The sequence below is a fragment of the Setaria italica genome, chromosome V (genome assembly GCF_000263155.2).
Source record: "Setaria italica strain Yugu1 chromosome V, Setaria_italica_v2.0, whole genome shotgun sequence".
Classification (NCBI taxonomy): Eukaryota; Viridiplantae; Streptophyta; class Magnoliopsida; order Poales; family Poaceae; genus Setaria; species Setaria italica.
Genome location: NC_028454.1, coordinates 33,954,532 through 33,979,308, shown reverse-complemented (window position 1 = coordinate 33,979,308; position 24,777 = coordinate 33,954,532). Strand labels below are relative to the sequence as shown.

At 48.0% G+C, this 24,777-nt stretch overlaps 5 protein-coding genes across 7 annotated transcripts in view; 1 reads left to right on the top strand and 4 right to left on the bottom strand.

The window, feature by feature from the left end:
• Positions 1-2,178: 2,178 nt before the first annotated feature.
• LOC101768302 lies at positions 2,179-2,971 on the bottom strand. The gene is made up of 3 exons (XM_022826713.1): positions 2,882-2,971; positions 2,606-2,770; positions 2,179-2,518 (listed from the first exon to the last, which is right to left on the bottom strand). The coding sequence occupies exons 1-3, from the start codon at positions 2,969-2,971 to the stop codon at positions 2,267-2,269; spliced, it is 507 nt and encodes a 168-aa protein (XP_022682448.1). The 3' UTR covers positions 2,179-2,266.
• An 8,443-nt stretch (positions 2,972-11,414) lies between these two features.
• LOC101777321 lies at positions 11,415-15,742 on the top strand. The gene is made up of 5 exons (XM_004969564.4): positions 11,415-12,197; positions 12,628-12,801; positions 14,966-15,061; positions 15,143-15,292; positions 15,399-15,742. The coding sequence occupies exons 1-5, from the start codon at positions 11,706-11,708 to the stop codon at positions 15,528-15,530; spliced, it is 1,044 nt and encodes a 347-aa protein (XP_004969621.1). The 5' UTR covers positions 11,415-11,705; the 3' UTR covers positions 15,531-15,742.
• A 181-nt stretch (positions 15,743-15,923) lies between these two features.
• Positions 15,924-21,734, bottom strand: LOC101778021. 3 transcript variants are annotated; one of them, XR_215270.2, is made up of 10 exons: positions 21,250-21,734; positions 21,081-21,158; positions 19,375-20,043; positions 19,191-19,293; positions 17,852-17,952; positions 17,599-17,773; positions 16,898-17,068; positions 16,438-16,538; positions 16,206-16,351; positions 15,924-16,088 (listed from the first exon to the last, which is right to left on the bottom strand). XR_215270.2 is itself a non-coding variant. In XM_012846372.2 (10 exons), the coding sequence occupies exons 1-9, from the start codon at positions 21,598-21,600 to the stop codon at positions 16,286-16,288; spliced, it is 1,815 nt and encodes a 604-aa protein (XP_012701826.1). In that variant the 5' UTR covers positions 21,601-21,734; the 3' UTR covers positions 15,924-16,088; positions 16,261-16,285. The 3 variants fall into 3 exon arrangements, 2 of the variants coding, with proteins under 2 accessions (XP_012701826.1, XP_004969622.1); XM_012846372.2 differs by having other exon boundaries at positions 16,261-16,351; XM_004969565.4 differs by having other exon boundaries at positions 15,926-16,351.
• A 299-nt stretch (positions 21,735-22,033) lies between these two features.
• Positions 22,034-23,358, bottom strand: LOC101776918 (probable glutathione S-transferase GSTU6). The gene is made up of 2 exons (XM_004969562.4): positions 22,985-23,358; positions 22,034-22,872 (listed from the first exon to the last, which is right to left on the bottom strand). The coding sequence occupies exons 1-2, from the start codon at positions 23,306-23,308 to the stop codon at positions 22,492-22,494; spliced, it is 705 nt and encodes a 234-aa protein (XP_004969619.1). The 5' UTR covers positions 23,309-23,358; the 3' UTR covers positions 22,034-22,491.
• A 311-nt stretch (positions 23,359-23,669) lies between these two features.
• The window catches only part of LOC101776513 (probable glutathione S-transferase GSTU6), a 1,393-nt gene continuing 285 nt past the window's right edge, over positions 23,670-24,777 (bottom strand). The window contains exons 2-3 of the mRNA XM_004969561.3: positions 24,397-24,772; positions 23,670-24,281 (exon numbers count right to left, since the gene is read on the bottom strand). Coding sequence (XP_004969618.1) covers positions 23,904-24,281; positions 24,397-24,735 — 717 coding nt within the window. The 5' untranslated portion in view covers positions 24,736-24,772 and the 3' untranslated portion in view covers positions 23,670-23,903. The remainder of the gene's footprint in view (positions 24,282-24,396; positions 24,773-24,777) is intronic.

Below are 24,777 nucleotides of genomic sequence, written 5' to 3'. Positions count from 1 at the left end.
GGAGGAAGGAAGATGGGATAAGGAAGAGGGAGACTGTGAGAGAGAGAGGAGATAGAGATAAGGAGGAGGAGCGGGTGGAATGGGAGAGAGAGATAGAGGCGGATGGGGAGTTTTAGTATCGGGTGGGAACCCCACCCGGAGCTCCCACCCCAGTATTAAAGGGGGTAATGGGGGGCTTCTCGAAAACTATCCGTTAGGCCTGGTACTAATGCTCACATTAATACCGGGCCAATACACAACCGGTATCGAGCCTCATGACGAATGCTCAGTTTTCCAGTAGTGTATGTTTTAGCCCCCACAATATTTACGAGCTCAAATCTTTCGCATTTTAGCTTGATTTTTTTTTATTCTTGTGGTCACCGATTGTTAGAAAGAAAATAATATATTCTTCCACTTTCTCTGTGTTGCCTATCAACTTTTCACAACTTTTCAAATAACTGGGCTAAACACAGTAAAAATAAGATGGAAAGAGAACTTCCTTCAGCCTTTTTGTTGCCTGGTTAAGCTTCCTCCATCTTATACACTTGCCTATGAATGCATGTTGGAAATGAGAATATGGACGCTAATCATAACGATGAGACCAGTTATTAAGTAAGGAGACAAATCGAAATGCTGATGTTATGTGTACACAACATATAATGTTTGCCATCACGGACCCTTATAAAGTCGATTGATCGGTGTCTATGGTAGGATGCCACCATTCCTGTATAATAATGGCATGTTTGGATTGAGCCCCAGCAAGCCAGCCAGGCAGCAATCTCAGTCTCTCAGCCCCAGGCGACCAAAATCAGACGCTTGTGAGCGCTGCTTGGGTTACGCAGCTCTGCCCAGTAGCAAACCAAACGAGCCCTACAAGCTATCAAGTCATCCATGCCCATTACTTCCTTTACATAACCATGTTTAGGCTAGTGGATTTCACTCACATTTTTCATGAATCCTGAAAGCTTTCTGTCTTTCATCATGACATGAACCATATGCATCATCAGTTTTAATATGCAAACCACAAACCGCTGTGTCCTTTTCTTGTAGATTCACTCGTAGCTATTATCTAAAGAGCACACGAAAGTCCATCAAGTAAACTATCCCCATCATACATCTATTCCAATTTTTATTGTACTATACTACTATGTGAACTATTGTACTTCATGCCAAAGTATACGAGCTAGAATAAGTATAGTAATTGCTACATGAAAGTGATGCCATAAGTTCCTAGAAAAAAATATACATCCTTACTATACTAATGTGCTACATAGACTTCTTAGTTGCAATACTTTTGCTAACTCACTGATTTACTTGGTGTCTAAATGTGTGTTGTGATCCTAATCATTCCATAGGCTACTAAGTACTAAGAACATACTCCACATTAATACAAAATAACCATCCTTCAGAATAATGGCAACATACTCAAGAATAATCTCTAGCCATGTATAATCTAATCGGCTATATTTGACTATTTAATGCTTCTTTTGCGGCAATACCGTCAATATTTCAGTAGTGTCTCAAAGGTGCATTTGAGATTCTACCTAGCCAACCTACATGCAATCAACAACAATAGACAGCACATGAGCTACCACGTAGATACAAAAAGTCTTGTAAACTAATCATAGGAAAACAAAAGTTGCCATAACAGCCGTAAAGAATTTTCAATATCATCATATTTTCTTTAGCTTAATAAATTTGATATAATACAACACTTTGCCATCAAACAACAGATTTACAATCAACCAACGTATACAGCTCCATGCACAAAATACCAATCTTGCATTGTCAAATCAATTACCTTCAGAAAAACCTTAATTAGAGATGGATTTGTGATTCAGAAAAAAAAAATCATACATGATATTCCACTTGAAATTCAACGTTTTCATAAGACTCAATGCTACAACCACATTATTTCTCTCAACTATTTTTTTTGTGAATTTTGCATTCAAAAAATTCTGTGAAATTATGTGCAAAACAGATTTGTAAAATCAAGAACAAATAGAACAACATAAATGTAACATTGCGACATGAAAAGTAGCTCACTACAAGAGCACATATATCATTCTCAAAACCAACAAATAGTAATAAACCTTACAAGCAGTATATTCATATATCATGCAACCCCATCATAAAGCAAACACTGCCTTTTGTTACCATAGCATCCATCGTTTTCAATTTAAACTACTGGGTCAACAAAACAACAGACACCCTCAAAATCTGTGGAGTTCTGACGACTGACAAATTAATCTAGATGCGCTGGGAAACTTTACCGGCGCGGCACCATTCAATCCAACGGCTCAAGCTGGTTGCACATCTCGATGTAGGCGTAGTAGAGCACCCTGTTCTTGGCACCGGTGCGGTGCCTGCCGGTCTTTTTGCAGAAGTACTTGAGCTGCTCCAGCGTGCAGCAGCCGAGCATCTGGCCCAGGAGGAGGAACAGCCAGTTGATCTCGCGCTTCTCGGCCGCGATCTCCGGCCACATGGCGCCCTTGTTCCCGCACTTGTCGCAGTCCGGCAGGGCCGGGTACATCCACACGTCGGGGGCGCGGTCGTTCATGGCGTGGCGGTTCGCCACGACGTAGTCGCGCAGCGCCCGGAACTTGGGCTCGAGGTCGTACTCGATGGTCTTCCTGTCGCTGCAGCGCTTGCACCGCGCCTGGCCCTCGACGGAAGTGACGCCCCGGCGCAGCAGGCCCTCCAGAGTGTCGTGCTGCGCGGGCCGCTCCGTCGCCCACGGGAACGGCGGCCGCTGGACCCCAGCGTCGACGGCGGCGTCGGCGTCGCGTGGCTTGCCGCAGGGGCGGCGGGCGGCCGAGCCGTTGTTGAGGCGGCGGCGGACGGAGCGCGGAGCAGCCCGAGGAGGAGGAGAAGGCGGCGGCGGCGGCGAGGCTGGAGCGGCGTCGGCGGCGGCGTAGATGGATCCGAGGGTGAGGGCGAGCGGGTCCTGGTCGTCGTCGCCGTCGCGGCCCCTCGGCGCTTTCCCTTCCATTTTCGCCGAGCAAAGTGCTTGCTTGCTCTGGTTTCCCTTCTTGCTGGGCGTCCTTGACGGCTGGCTGTTTAGGGTTTTAAGGAGCGGATGTCGGAGCTGGTTGTTGCCGGGGCGATCGCGAGGCTATCCTGTGCGCCGTTCACTGCCCGGCCCGGCCAAGCTGGAGCGTCCGATCTGATCTCGCCGGGGTGGTTCTAACAACCGGGGCGGCGAGTCTGCGAGATGGACGACCGAAAGAATCTTTTCTTCCGACCATTACTGCTATCTGTTGCCGTTAATATCTGTCTTACCATGGCGTGGTTATCTCTGTCTTACCATGGCGTGGTTATCTCTGTCTTACCATGGCGTGGTTATCTGAGAGAGGAGGGTTGTTTGGATCTTCCATGGTGGTGATATGGCAACTGGGCTCTCGCGAGATCCGACACTGCGAGTCTTTTCCCTCTGTCCCGATGTCTGATTTTTGCTCAAACGATCCCCGGTTGCCGTGAACCGATTGCCCTTTTGGATTGGAAATTTCGAGGTTTCCTTGTACAAGAGATAAAGATTACAACGCAATGTGCGGAAATGGTGAACCAGCGATTCAGGCACGTTGTTGGAAGTATCTGACTTATGTTGTGAAAGAAAAATCTATTCACCATTTCTTACAATTTATCTTCAAACTTATCTTGAAAGAATGAATTCGACAAATTTATCTTGAAAGAATGAATTCGACATTCTTCAAAAGAAAGACCAACATTTTTTAAAAAAATGGATTACTTCTTCTTCATTAATGGTGGTGGTGGCGGCGGCGGCGGCGACGACGCGTACAGGCAGCAATGAAATGGAAAGAGGTGGCAGACGGCGCGGGTGGGCGTGACTTAGGCAAGCAGCATGCGGGAGCGGGAGGAGGAGGAGGTGGCGGCGCGGACGGAAGGAGGTGGCGGCACCACGAGCGAAAAAAAAAACTCACTAGGGTTCAGGAAGATGTAACAACATCCTACGGATAAGGACGCACGCACGAATCTTACACATCGGAAGTCACCTAGGAAAGAAAAAAATTCCAAAAGTTGCGTAGGATTCTCGGGTTGCTGGATTGTGCACCACACAGGCCGGCGACGAAAGTGCAACGAAAAAATTCCAAAAGTTGCGTAGGATTCTCGGGTTGCTGGATTGTGCACTCATACTGCCCATGCCAGCCCAGCCCGGTCCAACGAAATCTTGAGCGGGTGCCAGGCTCAGCAGCCATACATACACGCTTCCGATCCAAACGGGCTGAACCCCCATCCGCGCCTCACATCATCGCGGGCCGTCCTGCGCGCCGAGGACACCTCCTCCAAAACAAAAGGCCGAGGCGGGCCAAGCGCGGCCGGCCGCCCAGATCGTGCAAAGCAAGAGAGCAAAGCCGTGAGCTGCCACCCACCTGCCAGCCAGCCTGCTGCCACGCCCACGCGCAACCGCCGCGCCAACAAAACAAGCAAGCGAGAGCGGGCTGTGGGCTGTGGCCGCCGGACGCGCGCGGGCGCGGCACAGGAGCGGCCGCGGCAACACGGGTCTTCGAGCCGTGCGCCCGCCGCGGCTGCCCCCCGGGTTCACGGCTGGCACGCACCGTCCGTCCGTCTGGCTTGGCGGGACGAGGCCACGCAGATGCGGACGGTCAGAGAGGCAGCGCCGGGCTTTTGTCGGAGCAAGTTTTGGTGGAGCGCTTTCGGGCTACCAGTACTACTGTAACTGGACCGTAGGCTGCCTGCGTGAGATGCTCCTTTGAGCACGTTTTTTCAGGGATGCTAGAGCGGATGTAGCCCGTACTGTACCTACACACAGAAATATCCAGTACCACGTTTTTCTCTTTTCTGTGGAGTGAAGAAGACACACAGAAATATCCATCCCGATCCTTCATCCATTGTGAAGAGTTTTGGAGGCTCTCGAATCTCAAACGTGTCTTGTGCCCTTGTAAAAAAATAAAAGTCTTTTGCATGATAAAATAAAAAGGAGAGGGAGCATGTAAACGCATAATCACTCTCCATCATTTTGTCAAGAGCACTATGCATGATGAACAACAAACTCAAGTCATTGAGCAGACCCCTCGAGGCTTCGACCGTCTTTAATCATTCCGCATTTCGCCCATGCTTTTTCCCCGTTTCTTCGTATGCTTTTGCTCGGCTTGCCTCTTCTTTGGAAGTCACGTATAGGCCCATGCAGTAAAAGGATGCAAGCCCTGTTCCTCTTTGTCCAGTAAGTAGGAGTGGCAGGTAAAGAGAGGGAAACGTTCCCATATGGCCCTTTTTCAGCCTTGGCCTTGACCTGAACACGTCTCTCTGTGTCACACTGTTCCAACGCAAATACGAGAAAAAACAGCTGGCGAGAGGGAAGGAGCACAAAAGAGGCACTCGCCATCGTCGATCTCCCTTGTCGTGTCCCAACAATCTCCACGTATTTTAAACACGCGTGATCGCAACGGTTTTGTCGTTCACCCCAAGCTTTTCTTTAGTCCCGTCCTCTTCCAGTGTTCCTTGTTTTTTTGCTCCTCTTTTTCTCTCTCTCTCTTTTATCTGTGATAACTGTTAAGAGAAAGCAGGCCGATATGGCTGTTGCCTGTCGCCTGCATCATGTTGTGTGCATGTCTTGACTCTTGAGGACCCTGCAAGCCTGCATCGCATCATGTCGTGTTGGGCGTACAGGCTTTGATTTTTTGAATCCCTGTCGAATTGTCGTCTGTCGAGATCATTATTGTTAGTATACAATGATAAAATACGCACGCATTTTTCTTTTGAGTGCGACTAGTTTAATCTGCTGGCGAGACAGACAAAATGGTACCCTCAGCTCACCAATCTCTCCGATCATGTGTCCCATTTTACATGGATGTAAACGTGCCCGATCATAACGTTTTTGTCGTGCAAGAAAAGAATATCTTCAGCTTCGTACTTTCATCCACCACCACCACCATCATCATCACCATTTGCGATTCGATCGAATTCGGTGCGGATGATGATACGCTAGCGAAAAAATAATCTTTTAGTGTCTGCGGATGATACAAATGACAAATAATGATTTCAAATAATGTGACAGCAAATCGAAATTTTGAATTGCAGATAGATGGACAGGGACCCCACCAGCGACAGCGTTGCTTTCCACGGTCACTTGCAGGATGAGGTTCCCGTCAGCGACGGCACCCGCGCCCTAATGATCCACGCCATTTTTGTGGGGTTTTTTTTTTTGTGTGTGTTTTTTTTCGTCTCGCAACGTCCAGTGTCTCATGGCCCTCCGGTTGTTCGCCCGTCGAAAGGGAAACGAGAGATGCGCCATGGAAAGCTCAATCCTATCTACCGGTCCATCTATCTGATTCTGAGCTACTAATCCTCTCTATCCTCCATGTCCTCGAGCTAGCAGAGTAGCATTAGCATCCGCCAGTTCCGTGTCACGCTAGTTGTCGTATGTTATAGCCTCTGTGCTTTATTTTGGTTTTACTAGGAATAATGGTTTGCTTGCATTGGGACGTTGGGATGGATAATCCCTAGCTTGCAGGAAGAGGCAAATAACGTCCTTGTAGTATGGAACGATATGTGACGGCCGACCTCCCAACTGTGCAACAGTGTTTAGGAATGCGGTTCAGCAGCAGTTGCACCTAATGCGACGTGGTGACGGCTGAAAAGAGCCCTCCGCTGCCCTTTTAAGCGGGCAGTACTCGTACGCGTTGGGCTAAGCCGTGTCGTCGTGGCATTAGTTTATTGCCGTGCCGCAGCTAGCGTCCCAGATTAGACACGCATGAAAGTTGCACGTACATGTGTCATGGGCACAGGTTACTCTTCCTTGCTCATTCTTTGCTTGCCACAAAGACGCGTGGTTCGGCGATGTGTATATTCTTCTAGGTGGGAAACAAAAAAGGTTAGTGAAACTGAAACACTACTGTCATGCATGTTTCTGGTTGATAGAAGCAGTCATCATCAGAAGCTATTACCAGGATAAGCAAAACATCAGCATCGGCAGGGAGGGATGAAAGTTCGATTTGTTGTCCATCCTAAAGGCACATGACGGTGCTTTGTGCTACCCCTGCTGGTCACCGTCCATTGGACAGACTCGTCAGTGGACGGTTAAGCAATGCTTTTCTTTAGGTATGATTATGGAGACACAACAGAGAAGCTCTTTGCTGACTCTGCAGGGCTGACTGTAAATTACTGCAGCACGGGAGGCTGATAAGCATCCACAGAGACAGGGAATAAAGAAAGAAAGGCCGTGACGACACGAGCAGGAATGATACTTTACCTCCTCTGTCATCCCTGATCTCTCTCCACAGTCCGCAGGCCCACCACGCACAGTGAGCAGCTGCTGTGCATCTATCACCTCCCGTCTTCTCTCTGCATGGGTGCCTGCCAAAAGCGCCCCGCGTCCTCGCCTGCTTGCGCGTCCGCTAGCGAGGCGCAAAAGCAAAGAATATTTCACCTGGAGAAGGGCGCTCCGCGCCTCCCTTGGACTTTCGACCGACGACTAATCCGCTGATGCGTGCTCCTCGCACTGCCGCTGAATAGATTTACATGACGCCTGCTGACTTTCAGCTTCACCTAATCACCCGGCACCATGGTCCATGACAATGGCAAAGGCCCAAAACCAAGAGGACAAGGGCAAGCTGGCAAGTGGCAACCCGGGCTCCCGTAACCGAGGAGGAAGGAGATCTGGGGGGTGACAGTACAGTACTAGTACAAATCACTTGCGAAATCACGCGCGCCGGTTCAGTTTCAGAGCGATCTGTAGAACAGAAACAGATATGGTCTGGAACAGTTCCTATGATTTAATTTTAGCACCCGTCATATCGAATGTTTAGATACTAATTAGGAGTATTAAACGTAGACTATTTACAAAATCCATTACATAAGTGGAGGCTAAATGACGAGACGAATCTATTAAGCCTGATTGGTCCATGATTTGACAATGTGTTGCTACAGTAAACATTTGCTAATGATGGATTAATTAGGCTCCGTCGTTTAGCCTCCACTTATGTAATGGATTTTGTAAATAGTCTACATTTAATACTTCTAATTAGTATCTAAACATTCGATATTAGTATCTAAATATTCGATATGACACGTGCTAAAAATAAGTAAAGGAATCAAACGCCCCCTCAGACTTTCAGAGAACCACTTGCGACGCGTGAGTCATCAGATTTGTAGATTGGAAGGTTTGTTCCGGGGTAGGAAACGTACAGATTCTCCGGTTAAGGGGGACCTCGTCGAAGTTGTCTCGGCATGCATCGCGCATTCGGAAAAAAACAAAACAAGGAGACGGAAAAGAAAAAGGAAGGGGGGCAAGCAACTTGAGCGCTCGCCAGCCGAGCATCTGTTCCCTTGACCGGCCGCCGGCTTGGAGGAGTGACCATAGTTGTTATTAGGACTGGATCGGTCATCGAACCGGTGAGATGGTCAAGAACCGGTTGAACTGCCGGTTCCATTAAATTGAACCGGCTACAAATATATATGATCGGTACCATATATATCTCTCATACATAACTTAAATTATATATAACCACAACTGAACACTAAGTATACCATTAAGTTTGGTAACTCAGCAATTTTTTACAAACGTGATTCCTAATTGCAGCTCAGCCTCACACAAGCTTCTGAATTAAAATGAATGCAAGCAAAATATTGATCACGAAATAGATTCGGGTAGAGAGAAAAAAAATCAATAACAATGAAAAGGATTGTGAGATTCTCGTTTGCTGTTGCCAGCAGAAATTCATGAATCGTAGTCTGCTGGTACATGTCGAACTTGAATCTGATTATTGTTTAGAAAACAACTGAAAAATGAAAACCCAAACATAGAAGAAGGTCGTAGTAGGAGGATGACGAGCCGCAGCCGCCAACGACAGCTCGCTGCTGGATGCGCTCCAGCGCTCGTCACCGGCCGCTACATGGACGTTGTCCCCTTGCGCGCCCTGCTTCTTATCGCGCGCGGCGGGGGAGCCTGAGCACCTGCCTGTCAGCTTGCCGGGCGCCTGACTCCTGCGCTGCTGCAAAGTTGCAGCCCGCCGCCGGCAAAGAACAGGGCGGAGAAAGGGATTTCATGCACCTGCTCGCGATGCGTTGCCCGTCGGTGTTTAGACCCGGGTGGAGCGCGCCGTCGGGGAAGGCAGGGAAACCATCAGCTGGGTGTTCATGCAGTTCAAGAAGCCAACTAGCATGAAGGATAAAACACATATGCCTTTACCATTGAAGTTACCGTATGTAACAATAGCTAAAGCTTACTAACTACAAGCAGTCATAGTTTTCTTTACATTGTGCATCTATGGTGGTGCTTGGCTGTCCGCTGTCCTTCTCCCTATCCATGGTGGTGCTTGGTTGTTCGCTGTCCTTCTCCCTAGTTCATTTTGGAATAGCTAGTTCCTAATAAATATTTAAATAGTGAATATGTGCAGCCACAGGGCCGTCTGGTAAACAGTGATCGCGTTATGGAGTCCGAACGGGAATCGACTTCGGGAGTAGTCCGACTCGCACGATGATTTGTGCGCCGACTTGTGCAAGTCAATCCGACTGGTGGGAGAAGACGAGTTGTACTCGGACTCATCTCCCAGCCTCGGACTAGGTCTGAAATTAAAAATTCATCAAAATTCTCGACGAGATCTTCCAGAGCTTCGCGTTAGAGCTCCATGGTTGCCTGCTTTTTCTCCGGGGCCAGCGCAATGTGGTGGCGAAAACTTCTGGCACCGTCTGCGACGCAAACCCAGGAGCTGAAAACGAACGTCGTGTCTTCTTCAAATGCGACGATTGGTTTGATGATAACTTATGCCATCGAATTCGCTAATGGATTCTTGGCAAAATCCCTTACCTGGCGCGCCAACTAGACCCGACAACCTACTGAGGGGGTACCCGAGGTAGTATTTTGGTTGGTGGGGCTCGTCGAGATCAGGAGCTCGAAGATAAACATAGACACACGATTTAGATAGGTTCGGGCCGCAAGATTGCGTAATACCCTACATCCTGTGTGTTGGTTGGATATTACTTTGAAGGGGTTCTGCCTCGCCTTATATAGTCGGGGGTAGGGTTACAGATCGGTTAGTTACCAGAGAACAAGTCGGATATGACTAGAGAAGTCATACTCTTATTACAACGAGTATTTTCATAATCCTCGACTATTCCTTATTTTTCTATGTAAACTACATCGTCAAACGTTATGGTCTTCATGTTAGATGTGTCTCAGTGTCTAACCTTATATTTAGAACTATTCAAACTTTCCGTTGGACTCATAGATGCACGTACGATACCAACAGCCTACTCGCACAGATCGGGATACGCCGCCGCCGCCGTGCGAGCGCGAGAATTGAGCGGAGCGGAGATTTTTTTTAATAGGATCTTAGAAGCCGAAGAAATGCTTAGGCTGGGCCTTCGGTTGGCCCAAGGTCAACGTGAGAGAACCTGAGGGCTGAGGGTAAGAAGCAAAGCGTGTCCGGTTCATACCGAACCGTTCACCAGTTCTGTACAAACCACGGTTCAACCGATTTTTACTGGTCCGATTGCAGCCAAACCGCTGGAAGCTCTGGTTCGGTCTTTTGTCGGTCGAATCGCCGATCCGGTGGGTCCTAACTACGGGGGTGACTAGTTTATTACTGGGGGCATATATCACACTGGCAGTGGCGGGATCCAATGCGGACGGGACGGCGATTGCGTGGGGGCGTCCATGCCGCCGCCCGTGTTGACACTATCATCGTGTACCAGTAAAGCAATGGCTAATGACCAGCTAGCTCCCTTGCCTGCTGGTCAGCTGCTACTTCTACTACTAGCTTCTTCTACTTCTTGTGACGGCTTGTCACATTTCAGGATCTCTCTCCCAGTGGCTTGTAGGTAGCAGTCGTAGCACAGCAAGACCGTGTCACCACGGCTAAAAGAAGCAAATATCGTGTACCGCATGGCGTAGTGGCCTCGCCCTCCTTTTGGAATAAGCTGATGTACCCCGCTGCCGCCTCCCATCCCATCCAGATTCACCAACCAGGCACGGAACCATGAATGGCACACATGGTCCTCGAGCTCCAGAGATCCTCCTCCCTCCTGCTAGTGGATGTGGAGTACAGTCACGCCTCCTCCCTCTTGTACCGTCACGCTGCGCGATAAATGCCCCCGATCCGACTTCTCGCACAGCTTCACGCCACAGTACGAGTACTGCTCCTACGCTATCGGCAAAAGAAAATACCGTACCACTGGCAGTTGTAAATGCAGGTAGTATTATACCAAATACTCCGTGACGAGGAAAAATACGCCGCGTATACACGTACCACGCCACTGATCGTACTTGGTAGATGGGAGTAGAGTACAATTCTTTATCCGGAACCGCTCCATTTGTAAGATTTTTGCATGACCATTTTTGAGGCTTGGAGGTGACCAGAAAAGTCAAGAACATCCGCCCATCGCCTCAAATCCAGCGCCCGCACCAAATCCGGGACAAGAATTTACCACCTCCCATCCGCCCGCCTGCCCGCCCGCCTGCCTCGTGCTCCGCCTCCCAGGCTCCCACGCCCGCCGCCCCCTCCCCCTCTACTTCTCCCTCTGGTCTTCCACCCCCACGCCACGCACGACGCCGCGCACGCAGACGCAGTGAGCCCTGTGCCCTGCGGGCGTCGCCGGTCGCTCCCACACTGCCACCCATTACTACCCTCCCGCCCGCCCGTCCGCCCCCACCTGCCTTCTCTCCACTCCCCGGGCCCGACGAGCACGCCGCCAGGGGAGGGAAGCCGAGGCCGGGGCTAGGCTAGGCTAGCTAGCTGCGCCCCCTCATGGCCGGGGACCGCTCGCCCGCGGCGGAGCGGCGGCGGGGGATCCGGCGCCTCCTCCTGCACCCCCGGGGCGAGGGCTCGTCGTCGTCGCCGCCCCCGCCGCTGCCGCTGTCGCCTTCCCCGCCCGCGGCGGAGGAGGGGAGGCGGAAGGGGTTCGCCTCGGCGGCGCTGCGCGGGCTGGGGTGCACGTCGGCGGCGGCCTCGCAGGCGTACGCGCCCGGGGGGGCGGCGGCGGCGGCGGCCGTGCGGTCGTCCGCGGACTGGCATGGGCGGCGGCGGCGGAGGGGGAAGGAGAGGAGGAAGGAGCGGGGCGGCGGGGGTGGGGGCGGGGGAGGTGGTGGGCTCGTGACCGGCGGGATCGGCGCCGACGTCTGGTGCGCGCCCGGGATACCCTTCGCCGCGGAGGCATCCTCGGTGGACTGCGTGGTGGCGCGGCACCAGATGGTGGGGAGGGGCGGCCGCGGCGCCGACGGGGAGAGGTCCCACAGGGAGGTGCGTTGCGTACATGGCTTTCTTCACTTCCATCCTGGGCTGCCTCGCGCTTCGATCTGTCCGTACTCGAGTTTCGTGCGTTCTGAAAGGATTCCTTGTTCTTGATGGCTGGAGGGTTGCTAGTTTTTTTTTAAAAAAATCGAGGATCCTCTGCCTTAATTTTCGTATTTAATTTGCCTGCTCCTCTGGTTGCTGTTCGCCCACAAGAATGGTTATGCTCACAGCACTTTTGTCCTTCCATCATTTAATTATTGCCATTAATCCCCCACTTAATCTTGACAACTGTGGTGATTACGGACGGTCGTCAATATTGCTCAGAGGTCAATGTGATTAGCTCCGTGTTTCTGGGCGCCGTGAATTCTTTAACTCGTATTACGCAAATGGAATCTTTGCCATGTTCTGCCGTATTGATGAGCTCTCACCTGAACAGAGGCCGTGCTTGTCCCGGAGGGCGACCGTGCAGGAGCAGATATCCTCGTCATTCATGGACTCGCCACCGCCGCCCCACCTCGACGCCCCCTTCTTCGGTGCCGACCTCATCCCCTCCGGCCGCCTCCGCCGGATGCGCGGGTACCGTCACTCCCCCGGCGGCCTCGAAGAAGAGGTACCGTACACACACCAAAGCTTTGCTCTTTTGTCTCTCTTCGCTTGCTTGCACACCTCAACCGCATCCACTCCACGCCTTTCCGACTCTCAAAGCGTTTGGTGCGTGGGGCAGGGTCGTTAAGCGCGTGATCATCTGACATGTTTGTGCGGTGATGACGCGTGCGTGGTAACTGACTGGTACGCCGTTGGGTAACGCCCCTTGGCTGCTGGGTGGGCGTTGGAAGTGGTTGACTTGCTTCTTTCGTGCACTAAACGCGACGTGAGGTGGTGGCCTTCGTGGAGATTGTTAACTGAACCCAGTGACTTAACAAGCACAATGATGACCGGTGGTTGCAGCCGTGGGATAGCCGGATAGTGGTATTGACATGAGCATCTATATCAAGGACAAGGACTTGGGGTATCTACAATTGAGGTGTGTAGCCAAATTTGATTAGGCACAAAGAGAGGTTTAATGGGTAGGATAGGTTAGCTATTTCCACAGCATCAATGCTCAGCTACGTGCCTATGTTAATGTGCCTGTGCCTAACACTAGATGCTTATGCAAAAATTTTGTAGGAAAAGCTGCCACTTAAGCGCCTTCAAAGAGATGCTTTCCTTTGAGGATTTGAGGAGATATATCTTTTGTAGGCGCTTTGATGATGTGGCTGTTTTATTCTCTTGAGCATCTTTTAGAAGTATTTTGCATTGTGCATGCCCTTAGGACCAGTTGATGGCATGTAAGGTCCTGTTGATTAAAGGATTAGGATAATTGCAGTCAAGGAGTGAAACTGATAGCAATGCGGTCATGGAAAGAGACCTCTCAACCATAGGTAGTCTTGGTCCTGTATATTCCAACGCCAACAAGTATGAATGCCGGATACTCCGTGTTTGGCTGGGCAAAATGGTCACTGGTTCTTTAGTGAGCTCTCCAAGAATGGGGGCTGCAGTGGTGGAACACCTGACAATCTAGACCAATGATATGGCTCAATGCTCTTTTGGCACACTGTTCTGGTGGATCGTACAGTATATTCAAGGTAGGAATGGGCATGCTGGTGTGGGAATGATGGCTTTCAGTGGCTGATGGGTGGTGCTAGCAGTTAACCATTTATGATTAGTGCGGAGCCCACCCTGCTGGACTGAACTATTATTTGCTGCCTGCCTAGGGGGACCGATGCTTCATGCTTATGATTTGCCTGTTGCTTCAGTCATAATCAGCTCTGTAGCCATTCCTTCTACAGTTCATGTGGGCACCTGCCTAGTGATGGCCCCTACATAAATCATTCAATATCAAGATCCATGAGCATTGTCGGTCTGTACGTGATCCTATCAACAAATATATAGGAACAAACTGTTAACCTGCTTAGGTGTCATTTGCTAACCCAGTTAACAGATGCCTATCCTCCTCAATGGACAGTGCAGAGATCCGAAAGCTAATTATTCTACAGGCTCTTTGCACGCCGGCCCTTTGTGTTCTACTTTAGTGGGTCTTGTAATCTTCTTTTCCGAAACTAATTACTTTTGAACCATATTTGGTACTGTTTCTAGCTTGAGTAATGGTTGACTGACCATGGGAGCACATTGTAGCTTATAGTTTTGGAGACAGTACCCTTGACATGGACAAATAAACGTTACATTAGTTGCAGTTTTTCTAGCAGCAAATCGTACAAGTAATGTCAATACCATGGGAACATCTAGCCCCAAGCAATCTTCTCAAATCTGTCCATTCCTGATCTTTCTGCTTCACAAATAATACCGTTTCCTTTCCTGCATTTCTACCTGGTTGTGCTCCTACTGCAATTCTAATCCTACCGACAAAGTTGAATTGTTAAGCATAGGCATATGAAATGGCTGTTCCATCTATTAAAATGGCATGCATATGTTGTCAATTGGCTGGTCCAGCCACATTGCCACTATTGAACTTTAGTCTGCGCTTTATGCAAGTCAAGTCATCTTTAGTCGCAATGGAACTTACAATGCATGCCCACTCTTTTTACAACGTTTACTTGCTAAAGTAGATCATTATGATGTAATCTGCAGAACCTAAGACATTGCATACATTTGGTTTAACCAGTTACTCATGTATCTTATGAAAAAAGTACCTTGTTATTTGGTAAAACCCTTTTAGAAAGAAAATATATGATGCATTCCAGCTTCTTATGCCTCATTTTACTTTGTATTTGCAGATCATGATGTTTCAGACAAGAGTATTGCTGGGAGGTATGAACATGTATGATCGCTACCAGGATTGGCGCCTTGACGTTGATAACATGACATACGAAGTATGCATTCCCTTCTGTTGTATCCTGCACCCTGCGTATTACCACTGCCATCAAACGGTGATCAGCCACTTTGCTTTGCAGGAGTTGCTCGATCTCGGAGACAAAATTGGGTATGTCAGCACAGGGTTGCGTGAGGATGAGATTACTCGCAGCATTAGGAAGGTCACACAACCATCCTTCGGCTCTTTCCGTTTTGCAACAGAAATGGAAAGGAAATGCAGTATCTGTCAAGTATGCCTATGCCTCCTTTCTCCTTAGTCCCATGATTCCATGGCTTGTGTTTATGTTAATGCCCTGTGATTATGCTCAAAACATGTCTGATGCATAAATTTTGCAGGAAGAATTTGAAGCTAACGAAGAGATGGGAAGGCTGGACTGTGGCCATAGCTACCATGTGTACTGCATCAAGAAGTGGCTCTCTCAGAAGAACACCTGCCCAGTTTGCAAGACTGCTGTCACCAAGACTTGAAATCCAAACTCCATGCACGTTCTGTAGAACTGGTGGAATCTGTGGTCCTGTACAGCCCATTATATATAATATTATTATATAAACGCAACATCCATTCGTTGCATCTTGCAGAAAGAAATGTCATTTTCTGGCTCTTTCATCAAATCTATGGGTTCTGAATTCTGATACCTTCTTGTTGAGGGTAATTTCAAAGAAAAGTTTTGCAGTGTGAATTCGGATTAACCGTGTGCTTTAAGAATGTGTTTACAACGTGCCATCCTAATGGTTATGTCTTCTCGTACAGTTATTGTCAGACTATGAATTTATCTTTTTTTTCGGTCTACAACTCTGGAGGATCCTTGCGTTCGATCCTCTTGCACCCGCTGAAACTGACGAACCGAAAAACAATAGCACTGTAGTTGAAAACCTTGAATCAACAGCCACCAGATCCAGCGAGCTAAAAGATATATACATCGATTTTGAAGGTATCATCAATCCCGCCTGACTGCCCGAGGTGCCAGCATCCAGCTGAGTTTGTCTCCCCAGTGCTTCTACTGCAATATGGTTGTTTATACACATCTGTTTCAGAGAGGGAAAAAATGAGAGGAGAACCAGCAACAGACTAACACTAACAGCCATCCAATAGCAGAGTGCCTAGTCATCGAACCTAGCGTTAACCAAAAGAAAAAAAAACACCTCTAATTCCATTTTGGTGATTTCATCATGTATTTCAATGTCTTGAATATCGTACAGTGATAGATATCAGTGACGAAAACTCATGAAGACACTTTGTCGTGCTGAGAGAGGAACTCTATTATACACGGGTACACTTCATGGACAGCCTGCACATAATACAGATCACCGTAAGCGTGATGATTAGTACAAAGAGTGATTCTTAGCTCTCAAGTGCCACTTATTATCAACGTACCTTCCGCCCTCCAACTAAGTCATAATGTGCATAGTGAGGGCCTTCAGGTTCTCCGAAAACCTTGTATGTGACCAAATGCTGAGGAATTAGCTTCACAGTTTCTGCAAACATAAATAAATAGTCAACTATACTTTTTTTTCTAAAGAAATTCAGAAAACTCCATATGCCTCAGGTATTGGCTAACAACACTGCCTATCTTTTGGTTAGAGATAACAAAGCTCAGAACAGATGGAAAATGAAACTGTAGTATAAGCTAACAGCATGGAGCCTTAGCCCTAGCCTCCTAGGCCATCACCTTCTAGACTAAGGCCAATTAAGCAGTGGATTCTAATGATATGATCATGGCACTAGACCTGGCACTAAAATAAATCTGCATATTAGTTTAGTAGAAAACTAATGTCATGCTTTCATGCGTTGACTCCTCATAATAACAAAGGAAACATGGAGTTTGTTGCCAGACCGTAAACAGCTTCTGGAGGGCAAATCAGATCCTCGTCTCCAGCAAGGGCAAGTACCGGAACTTTGATTTTGTGAAGATGCTCTTTGAAGAAAAAGGTACCAGTCCTGTTGCACAGCCCACCATCGCGGAATGCGGTCGTCAGCTGTAATAGAACCTTTGCTGGTACTGTGCCTGCATGCCATGACACCCAAGTTGAGGAAATGTTAAGAACAAAGATGATAAACTCACCATCACAGTATAAGTGAACCAAGTGTCTGTTTTTAAAATCAACTTTTTTTCCCCTTTCTTCAATTTTTTTAACACTTTTGACAACAGGGACATTTACTATTACAGTACAAGATTGGATATTCCAGCAAATGTCATAGATACTTCAGATCTGATATCCGTGAACTACTTGCAGCAAACCAAATCGTATAGAAGATGTATACAAAATACCATGAACATTTTCACACTGATATTGTAAAATGAACCACATAGTTCATGTTGCTAACTTATGCAACTTCTTAGCAAAAAATGATATTGTGTGTATACTGATATGGTATTTATGTTGAATAACACCATGAACATAACAAATGAGCCTTCATATGAAACAATTCACAATTATGTTTCAGTTGAGTATCATCTGACTAGACACTAGTATCTTTAATACAAACAAACACTTGATAGCTTTTATAACAAACGGCAAGATATGCCTGACTTACAAAAGTTATTCAAGATAAGCTTTGAAAGCAGTTCAGGGTCCATCATCTCCTTGGCTGAAATTTGAGAACGCAGCAGTGACAGAATATATGGTGCACGGGATGATATAGGATATGTAGTAGACAGTAATACTCCTAGTGGGATAGCAGGAACGCGCAAGATCTCAGCTGGATCTGCCTAATTGAGAATACAATGAAGATTAGTTTATGCATATGCAAAAAAAAATATGTCAAAACTGCTTGATGGTCAACTTACAAGAGGCAATAGCATCTTGAGTGAGGAATTGGATGTTGTGTAGTCAACTGATGAAGCCAAAGTGACAATTGCTGCCAGCTCTGGCTCAGCCCCTTCGAATCCTTACGAAGCAGGACAAGATAAATTAGTACCACATATTGGCAACAGAATCTGAGAATCTGACAAACAAGCAAACTGAGCAGAACAAATATCAAAAAGAGAAGAGCTTCAAATCACATGGACATCTGATGTAAAAAAGCAATGGAGATGGAACCATGAAATTAAAAGATATAACTGATGGATTGCTTGATCGCCGCACAGAACTAGTTCCATTACATATGTGGCGTGTGGTGATTGCTGTAGATTGACATATATTACGCTCAAGGTAACTCTTGGCTCATCAGATTGTGATGACATAGTAATTCAACCCGAATGGTATTCTTCTGCTATGCATCGTATTGAAAATTAACTGGAGTGCAAGTGGAAGCTATCTGAACAATGATGATTCCTGACAAACTTAAGAGGCAGTATGCAAACATCCAATAAATTACCAGTAATGAACAAATTGTTTATGTCTGTGTGGTTTTGGAGAAGGGAAACACCAAATTACTGCTCAATAAATATATGGCAATGATTTAGGAAGATGCAAGCTTTGTACACTAAAAGGGAGATGACATCCTAAGGATTGTTTGAGATAACATTAAAAAACAAACATTGCAAGTCCCGTGGATGTCAGGGAGCAGAAGTAAACAACAAAATCAGAAAGCCGGACAAGAAAGGAAACACATGATAAGATTTATAATTTTGATAACTCTGGAACTTCAATTTTCAAGGAAACATTATTAGGCGAAAGAATAACTGAACAAAGATCAGCAGTTCAGTACAGATGGTGCTTTTGTTGCATCCACAATGGGTTATGCAAAATATATTTTGATAAATAGGCAAGGAGAAAATAAATTGTACCACTCAAATATTCAGTATGTTATGTGGTTAGATGAAATCGCAGTGAAAACTACTAGGATGAATGGGAAAGCAGATCAGACAGGATAATCGCAGTCCTGTAGCCTGATTGCATAACTTTGACCTTGTACTTAGTGTTTGTATGCATCACACAATGGCCAAAGCAACGACACTAGTGACAGTTTTTTCAAAGTTCAATATCTGAATGTCAAGTAGACAAATAAAATAGGAAGTTAATACTATCGGTTGAGAAAATAAACTTGCTTGACAAAATATCCCCAGTTAACAATGATACTTGTTTCATCACATACCTTCTTTGCATAGAATAAAAAAACTTGCCAGCACTGCTACATGTAAAAGAATGTGAAAGGATCAAAGGAGACCTGTTGATAAAACATACCACACTTCGAAACCATCGCATATAATAAGATTCCTCCCATGGAATGTCCAATGGCAAGCAACTTTCCATCCTTCGGAACACTCTGCTTTCTTATGTAATCCATCTAAACAAACAAAAGGTATTGCATACTCTTAAAGAGGTTTCCCAGGTACCATCTGACTACTATACAGGAAAGAATACAGACCGCAGCAGGTACATCCTCCTCCAGATAATGGTCAAAGTCCCAATCATAGCTAATAATCAGCTCCAACTGTTTCTGAAGGTCTTCTATGGTTGCGGAGAGGCGTTCTTGCCAGCCAAATAGCCGAGGGGAAACAGTTTGCTGGCCTTCCCCAAGAATCTTCACAAGGCGCTGACTTAAATTGCTAATTTGATCAGATATCACTGATGTCTGAGGCAATTCCAACAAACCTAAAATCTTTTCTGAAACCTCCTCAAGACTAGCCAAGGAGGCATCAGGAGCAAGTTCTGAAACTCGATCAAAAAAGCTATCAGCTATTGTTTTCAGACGGCTATCTTTCACATAACTCGAGAATGTTTCACCCAATCGTGCCAAAGCATTTGATAACTTTGTCACCAGCTGTGGTTCTTCTGATGTAATTGTTCCTACCATGTTCTTATCTGCTATTACTGGAACTTCAGAAATTTGAGGTTGAGAAGTGGACATATTCTTGGCAGGAACAACAACACTTGCTTTTGCTGTAGAACTTTCATCCATACTAGGATCTGGGGGCATATCAGATTTGGTGTTAGCTGCAGCTAGTTCAGATCCACGCATGCTCAGGCCTGCACCACGCACTTCAACAATCCATGTATCAAATCCTTGCATAGACATATGACGAGCAAAAGAAGCCTGACAGCATTTGATATGCATCAGTCAAAGTCAGGGTCAAAGGGAAGCCATAACGGGAAAAAAAACAAAGATAAATAATGATAATGAAAAGAAGACAGTTTGTTCTTTTAACTATTGACTGTTACGTGTAACCAGAAAGGAAACAAAACTTGAATCCCCAAATAAATCATAAAAGGAATACCATTACTATTTTGAAATAGGAAAAAAACTTAGAAATAATTCATATCCTGCTATAGAAGATCAATTGTTACATGTAACCAGAAAGCAAACTAAACTTGAATCCCAAAAAAATCATTAAAAGGAATACCATTACTATTTTGAAATAGGAAAAAAAAGTTAGAAATAATTCATATCCTGCTATAGAAGATCAATACTAACATAGGCGCATAGCTACTAGAACCAGTAGAGAACTGAAAACTAAGCAACATCTTTTCACTTAAGGCTGATGTTTCTCAAGTCAATGCATTAAACCGTGATATTGCACACAAGTAAATACGCTGAGGGAAATTTCTTCTAGCGGCATCCTAACTCTGACAATAACTACTATCAGTTATGTGATGAAAATAATAAGATTTTTTCCTCAAATTTAGTAGGCTATATATTCCTTCATAACTATCAATGTTTGTTCTCACTAAATTTAAGACTAAGTACATATGAACTTTTTCCGTTTTGAAATTCTGCTACTCTCAGGTCTGATGATCTGCTCTATGCCCATAGCATGTGCTACCTACGTATTTTCGTTAGCTTTTTTGTCTGTTCAGAACTAAGCTACTTCTGATTTCAGGACTAAGAACCACCTATTCCGTATTTAATTTCCCCAACACCTTTGTTAGGAAACACCATCAAGTGTCAATTGCATTGGCAAACATTATATCAAATCCGATTGCCAAACTATGCCATGAGCTTTTCTGTTAGAGCAATGTCTCAATTCGAGATTAATGAGATACCACACGAAATATGTTGACAGAGAGCAAGTATGCACTCTTTGCAGGTACTTTGTCGGCACCAATTGCGTAATTATGGAGAAGCTCACTCACCCCAGGGGACAGGTCGAACCCAACAGCGTTCGTGGCCACTCCAGACAGCAGCATCAGCGGGTGGTTCCTCTTCGGCGCCTGCGCAATCCAAACAAGCAACAACTCAACAACCAAGCAATTCCAAGGAAGCACCATCCCCAACCACACTCCCCCCAGAGGCAGCCATCACCTCAGGCGGCGGACGGTACCGCCAGAGCGCGAGCCGCCACTCGGTGCCCGGTACGGGCGCGTAGTGCAGCTCGTCGGCCGTGCATATCGCGGGCTTCGCCGCCCCCTGCTCGCAGGCTGCTGCAGCTGCGGCGGCGGCGGCGCCCGCCGAGGCGACTGCCCCGGTGGGCGAGGGCGACGGCGAGGAGGGCGGCGGCGAGGCGCGGGAGGAGGCGAACGCGCGGAGGCGCAGCGGCTGCGGCGGCGGCGGAGGAGCGCGGTGGGAGGCGCGGGAGGCCGGGGAGGAAGAGAGGTGCGCGACGGCGGCCGCGGCGAGGAAGGCGCGGAGGTCGGACGCGTGCGGCAGCCGCATGGCCTCGGTCTCGCTCGGCTCGCTGGGCCTCGGCGGTTGGGATCCTCGGTTCTGGGGTGTTCTCTGGCTTTCCCTTCCTTCCCTGTCCGGCTCTGGTCGGCGCGGCTGCTTTCCACGTTTGGCTTGGTGAGCCGAGTGGCGGCCACGTGGGAAACCTTGGGGGTTTGTGCGGCTGATCTGTGGGGCCACATGCTACCGCTGTCGTCGTTACCGGGATTCCTTGCGGCCTTGGCATTCACTCCCAACCCTAATACATGTATTGTCATGTACAACTTTAAGCTTATGCACGGTATTAAATGAGAGAGAACAGAGACAACGGTAAGAGCAAGAAACTAGATCTCATGTAAGATCGAGTGTCAACATGAGAACCTATGCACTAAATATTATCAAATTTTGCATTAGAAGAAGATGGTGTCTTCATTGTTGATGAGGAACCAATGAGAGAAGAGATGATGAATTTATTAAGGAACCACACTAAAAATTGTGGACTATATCTTACTTATGTGGCGGTTACCTATTGACACCACGAGTGAACTAAACTTTAGTTCTAAAACTCATCTAATTCCAGCTAAAAGTAGCTAATATATAGCAGTATTTTTTCTACCCACCAAACCATCCATCTCCTTTCTCGCTTATCCCTACTCAACTTCTAAACTACTCAAGGGTAAAATGGATTTTATACATCTCCTAGTTACCGTTTAATTCTAGATCAAACGTAGCTAAATTTAGTCATCTAAAAGTGTTACCTCACTTCTACCCAACTAATTCTAATTAAAAATTAGTTTTAGACGATCAAACAGGGCCCTAGCCTTCTTCTTTTTTTTCCAACAAGACGTACACCTCTCAAACAGATGCTTCTCAATGTACAATCGCATCGACAAAACAGTAGAGTCAGCTATAACCAGCCGGTGCAGCCAGTTTAGCCAGGAACCCCTTGTAGTGCTCCAAGAGCCTCTCGAATTCCGGCATCGCCTCCTTGACGGCATCGACGGCCAAGAACCGCTCCGCCCACGCCGCCAAGCCCGGGAACTTGGCCTCGTCCAGAAGTTTTGTGCCGGACACCTCGTCCACCACCCGAATCCACACCAGGAAGCTCCCCAGCGCAATGTCAGCGAGTCCGATGGCGTCGCCGCCGAAGAAGTCCTTCTTCCCCTTGGAGCACTCCCTGAACCCTTGCTCCAGCGTCTCCACCTGGGGGACGACGTTCTTGAACGCCTCTGCTCTCCGTTCATCGGTCGTCGACCTCATCAGCTGCCTCCACGCCTGGAAAAACTGCAAACAAATCACACGGAATCAGTTTTCAGCCAAGTAGCGATCGATCCCGGAGTTATCAGTGCGAGAAACAACAAGCAAGATTAGTATCTTTACCGACGTAGTATCATACCTTGTCGTCGATGAAGGCCGCCCAGAAGCGAGCCGTGGCGCGGTCGTGGGCGTCGGCGGGGAGGAGAGGCGGCCCGGTCCCTGCCCAGGCCTCGTCGACGTACTGCACGACGACGAGCGACTCGCACACCGGGCGGCCGCCGTGGATGAGGACGGGCACCTTCCTGTGCACGGGGTTGGATTTCTGCAGGAGGTCGCTCTTGCTGAAGAGGTACTCCTCGATGTACTCGTAGCTGAGCCCCTTCAGGCCCAGCGCCACCTTGGCACGGATCGCGTACGGGCTGTACCACGAGCCCAGCAGCTGCAGCTCGCCGCCGGCCGCCATTGCTTTGTTGCCGAGGCCTGCGCGATGTTGTCTAGATCGATTGGCGTCGAGGGGAGAACGGGCATGTATTTAATAAGTTAGGTGAGTTGACTAGTTAACTCTTGTATTTGTTGACTGGTGAGGCGGTGACGTGTTGCTTCCATGCTGCTGCAAAATTGGAGATTTTCGTCAGCGCTGTCGTGTGCCGACCAAAGGAGGCAGGTCATTGAGCGGACAGGTGGAGTCCTGGAGGGTGAGTGAATAATTGAGACTACCGAGTGATCGATGTGCTGCTGACCGTGGATATGACTTGGGCTGGGCAATGGAAAGTCAAGCTCTGCTTGAATCAGACTCCCAACGATTTCGACGCACTGAACATTTGTTTTTCACCATTTTGTAGGTCTCTTATTAGACTAGTAAAAATCACAAATCACCTTACACCAAATCCTTCTCCAAGTACAAGCACTAAATACTTCAAAAATCAAACTGGTGTTTGAACATTAAAGTACTAATTCTTATGGATTTGGGACCGATTAACTCGACGTAGGAACATCTAGTAGAGAGCAGACCCCTAAAGGCCCCAATCAAGTAGAAGTAGGCATGGTGTGTTCAGTGTTCAGGTAGAACCAGCAGCCGCGATCCATTTGGCAAGAAACCCCTTGTACTGCTCCAGGACCTTCCGGACGTCCGGCATCACCTTCCTCACGGCGTCGACGGCCAAGAACCGCTCCGCCCACGCCGCCAGGCCGGGGAACTTGGCCCCGTCCAGAAGGTTGGTGCCGGCCACCTCGTCCACCACCCTGATCCACACCAGGTGGCTCCCGAGCGCGACGTCCACGAGCCCGACGGCGTCGCCGCCGAAGAAGGCCTTCCCCTTGGAGCAGTCCCGGAACGCCCGCTCCAACGTCTCCACCGCAGGGACGGCGTTCTTGAACGCTTCTGCTCTCTGCTCCTCCGCCGTCGACCTGAACAGCGCCTTCCACGACGGGAAAAACTGCAAGCGTATAGCATGTTTTTACATGGAAAACTAAACACTACTAGTTCTGATGCAAAGATTGCAAAGCCCCAAAATAGTTTGATTCAATCTCCTGCTGCAGTATCGATCGTACTGTGTCGTTGACGTAGGCCGCCCAGAACCGCGCCGTGGCGCGGTCGTAGGGGTCGGACGGGAGGAGCGGAGGCCCGGCGGCCGGCCAGGCCTCGTCGACGTACTCCACGATGACGAGCGACTCGCACACCGGCCGGCCACCGTGGATGAGGACCGGCACCTTCTTGTGCACCGGGTTGGAGCGGAGCAGGAGGTCGCTCTTGGCGGCGAGGTCCTCCTCGGTGTAGTCGTAGCTCAGCCCCTTGAGCCCCAGCGCCACCCTCACCCGGATCACCCACGGGCTCGACCACGTGCCCAGCAGCCGCAGCTCGCTCCCTCCTTCTGCTGCTGCCACCGCCATTGCAGAGGCTAAGCTTGTGTCCCTTGTCTTGATTGACTTGTG

Bases quoted from the DNA above. Each gene is read 5' to 3' on its own strand.
- LOC101777321 (XM_004969564.4), top strand. From the start codon at position 11,706: ATGGCCGGGGACCGCTCGCCCGCGGCGGAGCGGCGGCGGGGGATCCGG. The intron at 12,198-12,627 runs GTGCGTTGCGTA...TCACCTGAACAG, and splicing joins GGGAGAGGTCCCACAGGGAG to AGGCCGTGCTTGTCCCGGAG. The intron at 15,293-15,398 runs GTATGCCTATGC...TAAATTTTGCAG, and splicing joins GGAAATGCAGTATCTGTCAA to GAAGAATTTGAAGCTAACGA.
- LOC101776918 (XM_004969562.4), bottom strand. From the start codon at position 23,308: ATGGCGGCCGGCGGCGAGCTGCAGCTGCTGGGCTCGTGGTACAGCCCG. The intron at 22,873-22,984 runs GTATGATACTAC...ATTTGTTTGCAG, and splicing joins CGGCCTTCATCGACGACAAG to TTTTTCCAGGCGTGGAGGCA.
- LOC101778021 (XM_012846372.2), bottom strand. From the start codon at position 21,600: ATGCGGCTGCCGCACGCGTCCGACCTCCGCGCCTTCCTCGCCGCGGCC. The intron at 20,044-21,080 runs GTGAGTGAGCTT...AAATGCTGTCAG, and splicing joins GGTTCGACCTGTCCCCTGGG to GCTTCTTTTGCTCGTCATAT. The intron at 17,953-19,190 runs GTATGTTTTATC...CTGCTTCGTAAG, and splicing joins TGCGATGGTTTCGAAGTGTG to GATTCGAAGGGGCTGAGCCA.
- LOC101768302 (XM_022826713.1), bottom strand. From the start codon at position 2,971: ATGGAAGGGAAAGCGCCGAGGGGCCGCGACGGCGACGACGACCAGGAC. The intron at 2,771-2,881 runs GCCGCTCCAGCC...CCCTGCGGCAAG, and splicing joins CCATCTACGCCGCCGCCGAC to CCACGCGACGCCGACGCCGC. The intron at 2,519-2,605 runs ATCGAGTACGAC...CGCGCCCCCGAC, and splicing joins GCTGCAGCGACAGGAAGACC to GTGTGGATGTACCCGGCCCT.